Raw genomic sequence first — 10,494 nt, 5'->3', positions numbered from 1 at the left:
CCGAGGCCCCTAATTTTACCACAAAAAACTGGGAAAACTTATTGACTCGAGTATAAGCCGAGGGGGGAAATGCAGCAGCTACTGGAAAATTTCAAAAATTAAAATGGAGTTTTTGGGTGCAGTAGATGCTGGGGAAGGGGAGGGGGTGTTTTGGTTGTCTGTCTGCCCCATCCCTGAGCTTGATGACTGGGTTCCCCCCCCCCCACACACGCACCATTTTATGGGAGATTCTATACATTACTATTGTGGCTGGTCATAGACACACACACCCCAAAAAAAAAAAAAGATTTCTGACTCGAGTATAAGCCGAGGGGGGGCTTTTTCAGTACAAGAACTGTGCTAAAAAATTCGGCTTATACTCGAATATACAGTATTTACTTAGGTGATATTGTCTGTCATGGCCGTCCTCCGCTCCACAGGTATTGCCGTGTTTCTATACATGGACAACCTCCTGGTGAAGCCCCTCCAGGTCAATCTGTCCAGCTTGTGGATCCTTCCTAACCTGTATGGTTTGATGTGGACATGGGTAATGGGACATGGACACCAGAGTCAAGGCAGTGCCATGTCCTGGATCTACGTCAGGTCAAACCGGCATCACAGATTGACTCGGGCCTCAGTCAAAAAAGTGGGGGGAGGTACACTGTAGGGTAACGCACGTGTACAGTACAGGCCCAAGCAGATGACATTTAACCACTTCATTGGTATTCTTAATTTTATTAAAAATGAAGAACCCAATTTATCAAATAACAATTTCAGTTCGGATTTCCATAATAATAATAAAAATTAAAAAAAAAAAAATTCTTTACACTTCATGGGACACAGAGATTGATAAAATGGGCTTTTTTTTTTTTTTTTATTGGTACCAAAAATAAGACGTGACTTCGGCTTTAAAAGATTTTTGGCACCCGCTTCTGACTCAAATAATAAAAGACATTAAAAAAATTACATTCCTTTTCTCTTTAAATCATCTGTTTTATAACTAAAATATATACATTTATAGAGCTCGAAGCAGCCGGCGGCGTATGAAGAGAGCAGATAGAAAATAAAGGACTGAATTTTACCCAAATTTTTTTTCTTTTTTTTTTTTTTTTTCCTTTTTTCATCATTTGAACATCTGACTTGGATAGAACACAAGGCTCCCCGCAAAATGGGGCAATGAAATAAGAAGAAAAATCGCATCACTCGGAGGAATGATTCCAGTACAACTAAAGCCGTATATTTACAAATGAAACATAATAAAAGTTCTAGCGCCTCCTAGAAACAAAGTCTTTAAAAATGGTTGCCGCAAAGTTTTTCGCTTTTTTTTTTTTTTTCATTTCTTTTGCTGGATGTAGCTGGAGTTCAGGTGGGGGTGTCCTTGGGATAAGACTGAGAAATGGGGTCCGTTCTGGATTAATGAGGGAGCTGAAAGGAAAAGGTAAGAGAAGAAGGTTATAAACCCCGCCAGATACATCCGCACAATCCATAGCTCAGTGTGTAATGGTTTACTCCTAATACGTAGGAATAGCCTTAAGAAAGGCTATTCTTCTCCTACCTTTAGATGTCTTCTCCGCGCCGCTGTTCGGTAGAGATCCCGGTTTTATTCGGTATGCAAATGAGTTCTCTCGCAGCACTGGGGGCGGTTCTCAGTGCTCAAACAGCACTGGGGGTGTCCCCAATGCTGCGAGAGAACTTTCCAGAACCGCCTCCATCTTCTTCAGGTACAGGTCTTCCGGCGGTGGCTTCAAACTTCTAGGTCTCGGGCCTTGGAAAACACGAAGAAGACCCGTTCCTGAAGAAGATGGAGACGGTGCTGCAGAGTTCTCTCGCAGCATTGGGGACCACACCCAGTGCTGCGAGAGAACTCATTTGCATACCGACAAAAACCGGATTATATACCGAATGGCAGCGCGGAGAAGACATCTAAAGGTAGGAGAAGAATAGCCTCTCTTAAGGCTATTCCTACGTGGTAGGCAGAAAAAATTGAGGTTTAATGATAGGATCCCTTTAAGGCTATAAGGCAGAATCCCATCCACTTTGCAGGTATCACTATGACAAAACTGCAGTATTGATGCTACGTGGGGCCTTGGCCTAAAGGGGTACTGAAAACCCCATGTATTTTGCATACAGATGGCTGTTCATCAATATTTAATTGGTGGGTGTACAACACCCAGACCCTTCACTGATCATGATAAAGGGGTTGTCCAGGCAAAAATAGACAATCCTTTTAACTTTTAAATCCTTCAAGTGGTGGTGTCTGGAACTGCAGCTTTGCTTCCAGCAGTATACAATATATACACAGTCCAGTCATATTAATGTGAGCACCGCCTACTTTTCACATCAACGTTAAATAACCAATGGCAGAAGGCACGTGTCATCAGCCATCTGGGTGCACTCATCATGGTGGAAGGCACGATGGATCAACACAAGTATGCATCTATCCTTGTGGACCATGTTCACCCCTACATGCGAATTGTTGTTCCTCAGGATGATGGCATCTACCAGCAGGACAATGCGACGTGTCATAAAGCTCGCAGTGTACGTGCTTGGTTCGAGGAGCACCAGGATAAGTTTACCGTACTCCCTTGACCAGCAAATTCCCCGGACTTGAACCCAATGGAGACTTTGTGGCACCACCTCGATCGGGTTGCTTGCGCCATGGATGCTCAACCGCGTAACCTAGCGCAGCTGGACACGGCACTGGAGTCGGCATGGCTCAACATCCCAGTGACATCATCACAACATCCCCTCTCTTCCTGCACGTCTCGCAGCGGTCCGCTCTGCCAAAGGTGGTTATTCTGGATTGAAGGTAAAAGGGTTGTTCATTTTTTGCCTGGACAACTCCTTTACCTGGCTGCTGGACATTATATATAGTGTATACTGCTGGAAGCAAAGCTGCAGTCCTAGGCGCCACCAGTATATGGTACAACGCTATAGCAGCGGTGCAAGGGAACTGCATTCACCTGAAATGATCAGTGGTCAATGGACTAAAAATCAAAGCAAAACATGGAACATCTGTAGTAGATAAAACCTGTCTCTTCCTAGTAATACATTTGTGTTGTATTATTTTGGTTGTGAATATGGACGCTATCATTCTGCACCATTCTTCTTCAATCCCTCTGTATTGTAATTCATCCGGTGTACGTGTGGACTAAACTAGCCCCTGACATTACCTGGAGGGTAGAAGGTCTTGGAATGAAAACCAGCAGGTGCCTGTTGTAGGAAATTCTGTGGTATACTGTAAGGCCACGATCCAGGGATCAGGGGGTAGTGAGGAGTACCCCGCTCCCAGGGATGTGAGGGCTTCCCAAACTGGCCCTGGAATCCTGGATCTACATCACAAAACAAGAAGGAAATAAATGGCAATATCGTGGAATAATTCTTACATTATCATCTGAGATTGTTTGATTCTCTGGTTTTCTAATACAGAGCTCCAAATCCCCTGCATAAACAGTTAATGGGGTTTTACAGATCTAAACTATTGTCGATCTATAGTGATGGTGAAGGTCTGACCATCAGGCCCCCAGGCTGATCAGCTGTGTGAAGAGACTGTAGTGTTTGGGTGAGCGCTGTAGCCCTTGCTATACCTTCTGTAGTGGTTGTCCTTGGTATGTCCGCTCAGCCCCATTCACTTGAATAGGACTGAGCTACTAGCAGGCCATGTTTCCGATTGGACTTGACATCACATAGCCTGTTTAGCAGAATTGGCGCTCATTGGGAAGCCATTACTGCATCACACAGCTTCTGTTGGGTCCTGAGTGATGGATACCCACTGATCTGATACGGATGATCTGTCCTAAAGAGAAGTTGTAAATCTTTTGATCACCCCTTTAAATGGTAAATGGGTTTGCAGCATTAGTGAAAAGCAATCTTTGCTGCAATAGCCGTTGTGAAACTAGACTTCCCAGCATTCTCAGAACGCCAACAGGTGACTAGAGCATGCTGGGAGTTGTAGTTTCATAATGGCTGTAATGTTGCTGATCCCCGAAATAGACCTTCAATATCTGATCAATGGCGGTCTGAATCTCAGCACCCCTGCTGATCAGCTGAGGGGGCTGTTTTGTGTCTACAGCTCTTATGTGTCTCCCTGGTTACAGACAAATGAAACAGTGTAGCCGTAACCTACTAAATGTGTTTACAAGAAGTAGGAGAGACCGCTCTGCACGGGGGCTGTAGCCACAAAACGGTAGACTATTGCTAAGACCAAAGTGTCTGCACTTGTTCTATTGGATGTAACGTTACCTGTGCCACCCACGGTTCCATTGTTCACCAGAGAGTTAGGTGCTTGGGAATTGTGCCAATGTCCATCGTGAGAAGAGTTGGGAAGGCCTACAGACCTGGCAGCGGGCCCTGCAAAGATGATGCTCGGGTCGTTCAGATTAACCGCACTTTGATTAGTGGTTGAGGTGTTGCCGCTGCTGCCAGATCTGGTGGGATAGGCGACACCGCTAGAGTGAGGGGGGTTCCCAGAAGAAGAGCGAATGATCTGCCCGTGGATGGGCCAAGAGCTGTTGGGAATTGGGATCTGTGGGGGCAGAGGAAGTAAACCGAGGTTGTGCAGAGGAGAGAAGTGAGTGGGAGGAGAGTGTGGAAAGTTAAAGGTGGGCCGCTGAACCTGGTGAGGATTCTGGATGGGCTGCGTCGTCTGCTGGTTTAGCTTAGTCTGAGGCTGCGCCTGGCCCATGTTGTTCTGTGGATATGGTTGAGGTTGGGGTGAGTATGAAGAGTGATGGGATTCAGACTGTGAAGAAAGAGAGCAAACGATGGCTGACACAGAAATATTTCAACAGGCTCTAAAGTTCTCCCTAGTAATGCTCTAGATCCATCCCATATCCACTCTGTATTGCCAATATATAATCAGTTGCCAGAAGAAGGGCGGGGGATTTGGGGAGTGGGTGTCACTTCATATAGCTGTAATAATCCACACCATTATACTTTCTTAGAACCGTTTTATTTTACCCAAGACAAAGGATCGCTACCATGTATAAGAGTACCAAGTATGGGCAACATGGTGGCTCAGTGGTTAACACTGCAGTCTTGCAGTGCTGGAGTCCTGGGAACAACATCTACAAGGAGTTTGTACAGTATGTTCTCCCCGTGTTTGCGTGGATTTCCTCCCATACTATAAAAGACATACTGTACTGCTTGAGATGTATGGACTTCAACCTGTGACTATCCAGCTGTTGGAAAGTATATCGACCTGCATGCCATGACAGTCCGCTGCTCTCATAGCATGCTGGGATTTGTGGTTCCCCACCAGCTGCACAGCAATGTTTGCACTCATTGGAAGTATAAAGCAATACCTAATGTGCATCAATTATTGAGGTTGTTCCAGAAGTGTGACCAGTAGAGGGTCCCAATCCTGGGCCCCCACTGATCATGAGAACAGGAGTCCTGTCCTTCCAATAAGGTCTATGGGACTGAAGAAGATTCTGCAGAGTACGGCGCTCTATCTCCATCACTCCCATAGACTGAATGAAATGACTGTGCACATGCTCAAAAGAGGACACAGGACCCCGTGCTCATGATCGGTAACACTTATCCGGATCCTAGGATGACCCTGAGACTGTATTCTTCTAAAAACATCCATTAGCACTCACCGATTCTGAAGCCTGACGTGTGCGCGTGGGCCGCTCCATCTGTTGTAATGGGGTGAGAACGGGCTGAGGGACGATGAGGCTCAAGATCTGTGATGCTAAGAAAAAGAAAACGCCATTAATTCTGGCCGGAGCTATGCGCTGTGTGTACTGGCTGCTTTTCTGCAATCTCAGGCTAACTTCACCTCTGAAAAAGTGGTGCGAGTCTGACTTTTCAAAGAACGGGAAGCGGACGGATCCCAATATATTCAATGGGCTCTGTCAGGCTTGGTTAGTATCTATTTTAGCAGTCTGTTGTTCTGGTCCTCCCGTGGACACCCAACATTAATGTGAACCTAGCGTTAGTCTACTTATCTGCAACTTTAGGTCAGTGCTAATGTGCTGCAGCACACCAATGAATATTTGTATGTACTTTGTATTATGTATTACCCAAAATGTTGTTGTTCTTCTGCCGGGCTGTGTTGTTTTCAGGACAGTCCCTTCGGACATGACCGACATCGCCACAGGTAAAGCACCTCTTCTCCCTAAGCTCCCGCTCGTCCTCCTTACTGTCCTTGTCATCATCCTTCTCATTCTCTTTCTTCTTCACCCTAGGAGCCGACCATAGACAATTAGCACTTAAAGGCTACACAAATTGTACACTTGTAACTTACATCATTGTTAGGAAAGAACCGTGTCATTCTACAGAAGATATCACATCCGACGTGTCTGCTTGTAACACAGGGCCGGGCTTCTTACCTCCTTCGCTTGGGACAATCCTTCATGTAATGACCGATCTTCCCGCACACGCGGCAGCACCTATCATTGGGAGCCAGCTCCCCGTCTGTCAGGACTTTGGAATTGAAAAAATATTCCTGCCGGAAAACAAAAATACTGTCAAGACACATAGAAGAATCTCAAAAAGTGGAGCAATGGAGTCTGCTCTAAGTATTGTAGCCTATACGAGTCTGTATCTCAGGTCCATGACACTATAATTCTCACACCGCTGCTCCTGATTTTTTTCTTTTAGCATAGTTTTATTATACTCTAGAGAATTCTGGAATTTCATGACAAAAAGAGAGCACTTACTGCTTCATGGCCGAGCTGCGGGTAGAAGGGGGTCCCAAACAACTTCCTTCCGTTAATGAACGCCTTCATGATAAAATTAGTCACTGAAAGAAAGAACACAAGAAGGATTTAAGATGAGCCCTGCTGAACCCTGCCGCCCGCAATAACTACTCATACACAAAAAAATAAAACACTTTGGACATTTGTAGCCAATAATATTATATAATATTATTATAATAATAATAATATGATATAATATAAAGTCAGTAATTCATATTTTCAGAGCGCTACAGTAAAGCTTTTTTTCCACTTTAAATTTCTACCACCAAATCCATGGCCTGGAGGCCCGAGAAAAATACTAGAGTGTGCAAGCAGCCGCTAAGGATACCAGATGTGTTTTGTCATGTTTTGCGTGTACATGTGTGTGATCCATGCGTAGGTATGCATGTGTGCATGCACGTGTGTATGGTCCGTGTATATGTATGTACGTGTGTATGCGTGTGTTCCATCTGTATGTATGCGTGTGCATGCACGTGTGTGGTCCGTGTATATGTGTGCATGTGTGTGCACGTGCGTGCGTGTATTTGTGTGTGTGTGCACACATGTGATCCATGTGTATGTATGCATATGTGCATGCACGTGTGTGGTCTTTGTATATGTATGCGCACATGTGATCCATGTGTTTCTGCAAGTGTCAATTCGTGCTGTAGTCGTGTGTTAGTACGCATGTGCTCTTTACGTCCGTGTGTGCAGTGTGCATCCATCTGAGTGTGTTTGTATGCGTGTGTGTGGTATTTGTGGGGTGGTGTTTGTGTTGTGTGTGTCTAGAGTTCTCTGGTGTTTGTGTTGTGGCATTTGTGTGGTGTTGTGCTTGTGGGTTGGTGTATGTATGCTGTCTGTGTGATGTTTATGTGGTGTCTGTGAAATGTTTGTGTGTGGTAGTGCGGCCCCTTTAGCAGCCACTCTTTGGTGCCGTCACTATAATCCGTTCCCGTCAGTCACAACTGTTGTTTTTCCCTCAGCACTTTCATATATGTTTAGGGCCTAAATTTAGGGGCCCCAAACTCATGGCGGGGGACTCTAGCGAGATGTAACGTGTGCAGTATTCTGCTCCTGTGCGTGGAGAGGGGGTGTGCCAAATTTCACCCAAATCAGGAGAGAACTGTGAATTTGTATAGAGCAGAATACTACAGATTGAGTTTTATATATATATAGATATCTCTCTCTCTCTATCTATCTATCTATCTATCTATCTATCTATCTATATATATATATATATATATATATATATCGGGTCTGTATTTGCAATAAAACTGATGCCATTTTTCCTACATCATCACATAATACATGTCATTTCGTTACATCACAAGAGAAACTATAGGTCTGTATACAAGGATCCCATAATAACACGCACTTTTTCTTGAGACTCCAGCTCCGAGATTATGATTGAGGTCGAATGGATCTGAAATGTGCAAAGAAACAAGAAGGGGTTAACATTCCGATTTCTGATCATGTGACTACACATAAAAAACCCTCTTCAGTAAGATGCTACGTGATACAAACCTTCTATGGCGATGCACTTAGACGTCCATTGCTTCTCAAACGTGGTGAGCAGTTTCTTCTGCCTAATGCTGATAACGTATTCCTTAAAGTCAAACTCTTCGGTGTAAAACCTAAGGAACCCGAGCCAAAGCTCCCCTACCGATTCTGTATTCTGTCCCAGAGATGGAAACCGGCTTCTCTGTAACAAAAACACATTCTCAATGGACGCACTCGCAGATAGCCATGTTATCATATCCACTGCAATATGGACTGAAACACTGCATGCTAAAACTAGATGGATTACACTGTACGTCCATATATAAAAATGGTCATGTGACTTGTAGCATCCACTGTGGGCCCGTGTTGTGTGAAAGCAAACCAAAAGTATGGTCATGTGAATTAACCGGAATCTAGATTGTCTCCCCGAGATTAAAGTACTTACCAACTCCTCGGTGTTATCAAAGAAAAAGGCATTCCAGCCGTCCACCATCCTGCGGGGAATAACTTGCCCGTCATATATCTAAATAGTACAGAAATAAGAGGTTGTCTGGTTTACAAAACCTATCGTAGGTCTCTCCTCTATTAGGCAGAGTGGAGAGTAAGTCAAAAGAGCTATGGAGGACTTGGAAAGTCCAAGCAGTACGTCAATTAATACTATGTAATACCGCAGCTGCCCTGTGGGGGTGCTGCAGGGAAATTGAGCACTTGCAGTTACTACAGATGACCACTAGTGGCCCCAGCAGTAGGACACACCCTCTTACCTCTTGTAGCACCGGTATGACGGGTGGTTTTCTCTGCTGGAGGAAATATAGGACCATAAGGATGTAAGCATAAGACGACAAACTCCCCCGCGATGCATCGCCTATATCACAGCGCTGAGGGAAACAAATAAAGGGATTTTTATTAATATTGTAAGATTGCTGTCAATGGAGAGGTGGCCACACTTTCACGGCTCTCTCCATTGGCTTTTTGGATATCCCAAAGCACTAAGAGAGCCCCATGCATGCTCAGCCCCCTCTCTGCTGTACATAGGCCCCCAAATCCCGCTCTCAAGATTGTAGGTTATAGGTGGAAATTTATAGTATCTCCTTCTCTTAAAGCCCTGCATTGTGCTGTTTCTCTGCTATTCATCCTAAAATGTAGGAATAAATTGAATGTCACGGTCTGATACTGCCCAAAAGGAATGAGGACACCCAGGTGTCCAGGAGGAATAAATGAGGAACAGCACAGAGTTATAAGAGAAGATGCTCTAAAATGGTTATTTCAAGACAAAAAAAAAAGATGAGGATTGCAATAAAGCTTCGGGGCTTTCCTGACAACATCACACGGTTAAACTGATCAATCACCTTGGCGAAGAACTTGACTGTGTATCCGAGATATTTCACTCTTGGGTCAATGGCTGCATATGTAGCCAGCATCCGGGTGTTGTGCTGAGCCTGGACAGGAGACAAATACATAAAGGCATGACTTTATTATTTTAAGTACTTACAGCAAACATTACATGTACACAATGGCGTTTGCATCTGATGCGGGGCCGAGTTTGCAGCAGAATGCAGCGAAATGAGTGTCAGAGTGATATCCTAGTGTCACCCAAGTGCCTTCACGTCTATGGCGGCTTCTGATCCATTCTGTTCTGATGACACAGATATTTATACAGCAAGTCCTATCCTGCTCGGTCTCATAAGAATGCAACGGATCAGAACCCCATAGAGTGAAGAACACTCGGATGATACTCGGATGTCATTCCAAGAATCATCCAACTACGTTCTGTTGTAAACTAGGCCCCACATTGGAATCAGACTCTGTGCATGGGGCCAGACATGACGTCAAAAAGGATAGAAAATATTTGTGTGCGACAATAACACAAACCCACCAAGGTGTTATACAAGCTGATGTCTCCTTCTACCGAGCTCTCCCTGTGCTCAAACTTCACAATTGGGACCTTGGCCGTGGTTATCGGTAAAATATTCTTTAAGCCTAAAAAAAAAAAAGAACAGCGATGTCCCCGTAAATAACATAAAAGATGATTCGTGATACATCAGTCCATACTGTATATCTAAGCGCCCCCTATTTACTTACCCGGGTGTCTTTTTAAAACCTTGGCCAATCCTTCAATTATTTCTTTGCAATTTAGTTTCTGTAAAAGATCCGGATGATAAAAGACACATTAGTTCCTTATACTCCTTAAGAAAGCCTTAAACATGGCCGACTCTGATAGTAGAGGCCGGGTCTCGTGTCCTGCAGATCTGCAGCCTTCCATATGCATTGTATTTCATTTAGGGATTATATCAGGGCAAAGTATGGACAGGCCTATTTTTTGGTGTTAAAG

The 10,494-nt window shown here is 44.4% G+C and overlaps 1 protein-coding gene across 2 annotated transcripts in view; it reads right to left on the bottom strand.

Annotated features, from left to right (window-relative positions):
• Positions 1–1,194: 1,194 nt before the first annotated feature.
• The window catches only part of TUT4 (terminal uridylyl transferase 4), a 35,539-nt gene continuing 26,239 nt past the window's right edge, over positions 1,195–10,494 (bottom strand). For both annotated transcript variants that reach the window (XM_075287857.1, XM_075287856.1), the window contains exons 17-30: positions 10,245–10,302; positions 10,039–10,142; positions 9,512–9,601; positions 8,927–9,040; positions 8,608–8,685; positions 8,187–8,364; positions 8,038–8,085; positions 6,645–6,727; positions 6,315–6,430; positions 6,006–6,166; positions 5,580–5,674; positions 4,222–4,720; positions 3,153–3,311; positions 1,195–1,404 (exon numbers count right to left, since the gene is read on the bottom strand). In XM_075287857.1, coding sequence (XP_075143958.1) covers positions 1,313–1,404; positions 3,153–3,311; positions 4,222–4,720; positions 5,580–5,674; positions 6,006–6,166; positions 6,315–6,430; positions 6,645–6,727; positions 8,038–8,085; positions 8,187–8,364; positions 8,608–8,685; positions 8,927–9,040; positions 9,512–9,601; positions 10,039–10,142; positions 10,245–10,302 — 1,875 coding nt within the window. In that variant the 3' untranslated portion in view covers positions 1,195–1,312. The remainder of the gene's footprint in view (positions 1,405–3,152; positions 3,312–4,221; positions 4,721–5,579; positions 5,675–6,005; positions 6,167–6,314; positions 6,431–6,644; positions 6,728–8,037; positions 8,086–8,186; positions 8,365–8,607; positions 8,686–8,926; positions 9,041–9,511; positions 9,602–10,038; positions 10,143–10,244; positions 10,303–10,494) is intronic.

Source organism: Leptodactylus fuscus, chromosome 9 (assembly GCF_031893055.1).
Source record: "Leptodactylus fuscus isolate aLepFus1 chromosome 9, aLepFus1.hap2, whole genome shotgun sequence".
NCBI classification, from domain to species: domain Eukaryota; kingdom Metazoa; phylum Chordata; class Amphibia; order Anura; family Leptodactylidae; genus Leptodactylus; species Leptodactylus fuscus.
This window is presented reverse-complemented; position numbering and strand designations above follow the sequence as displayed.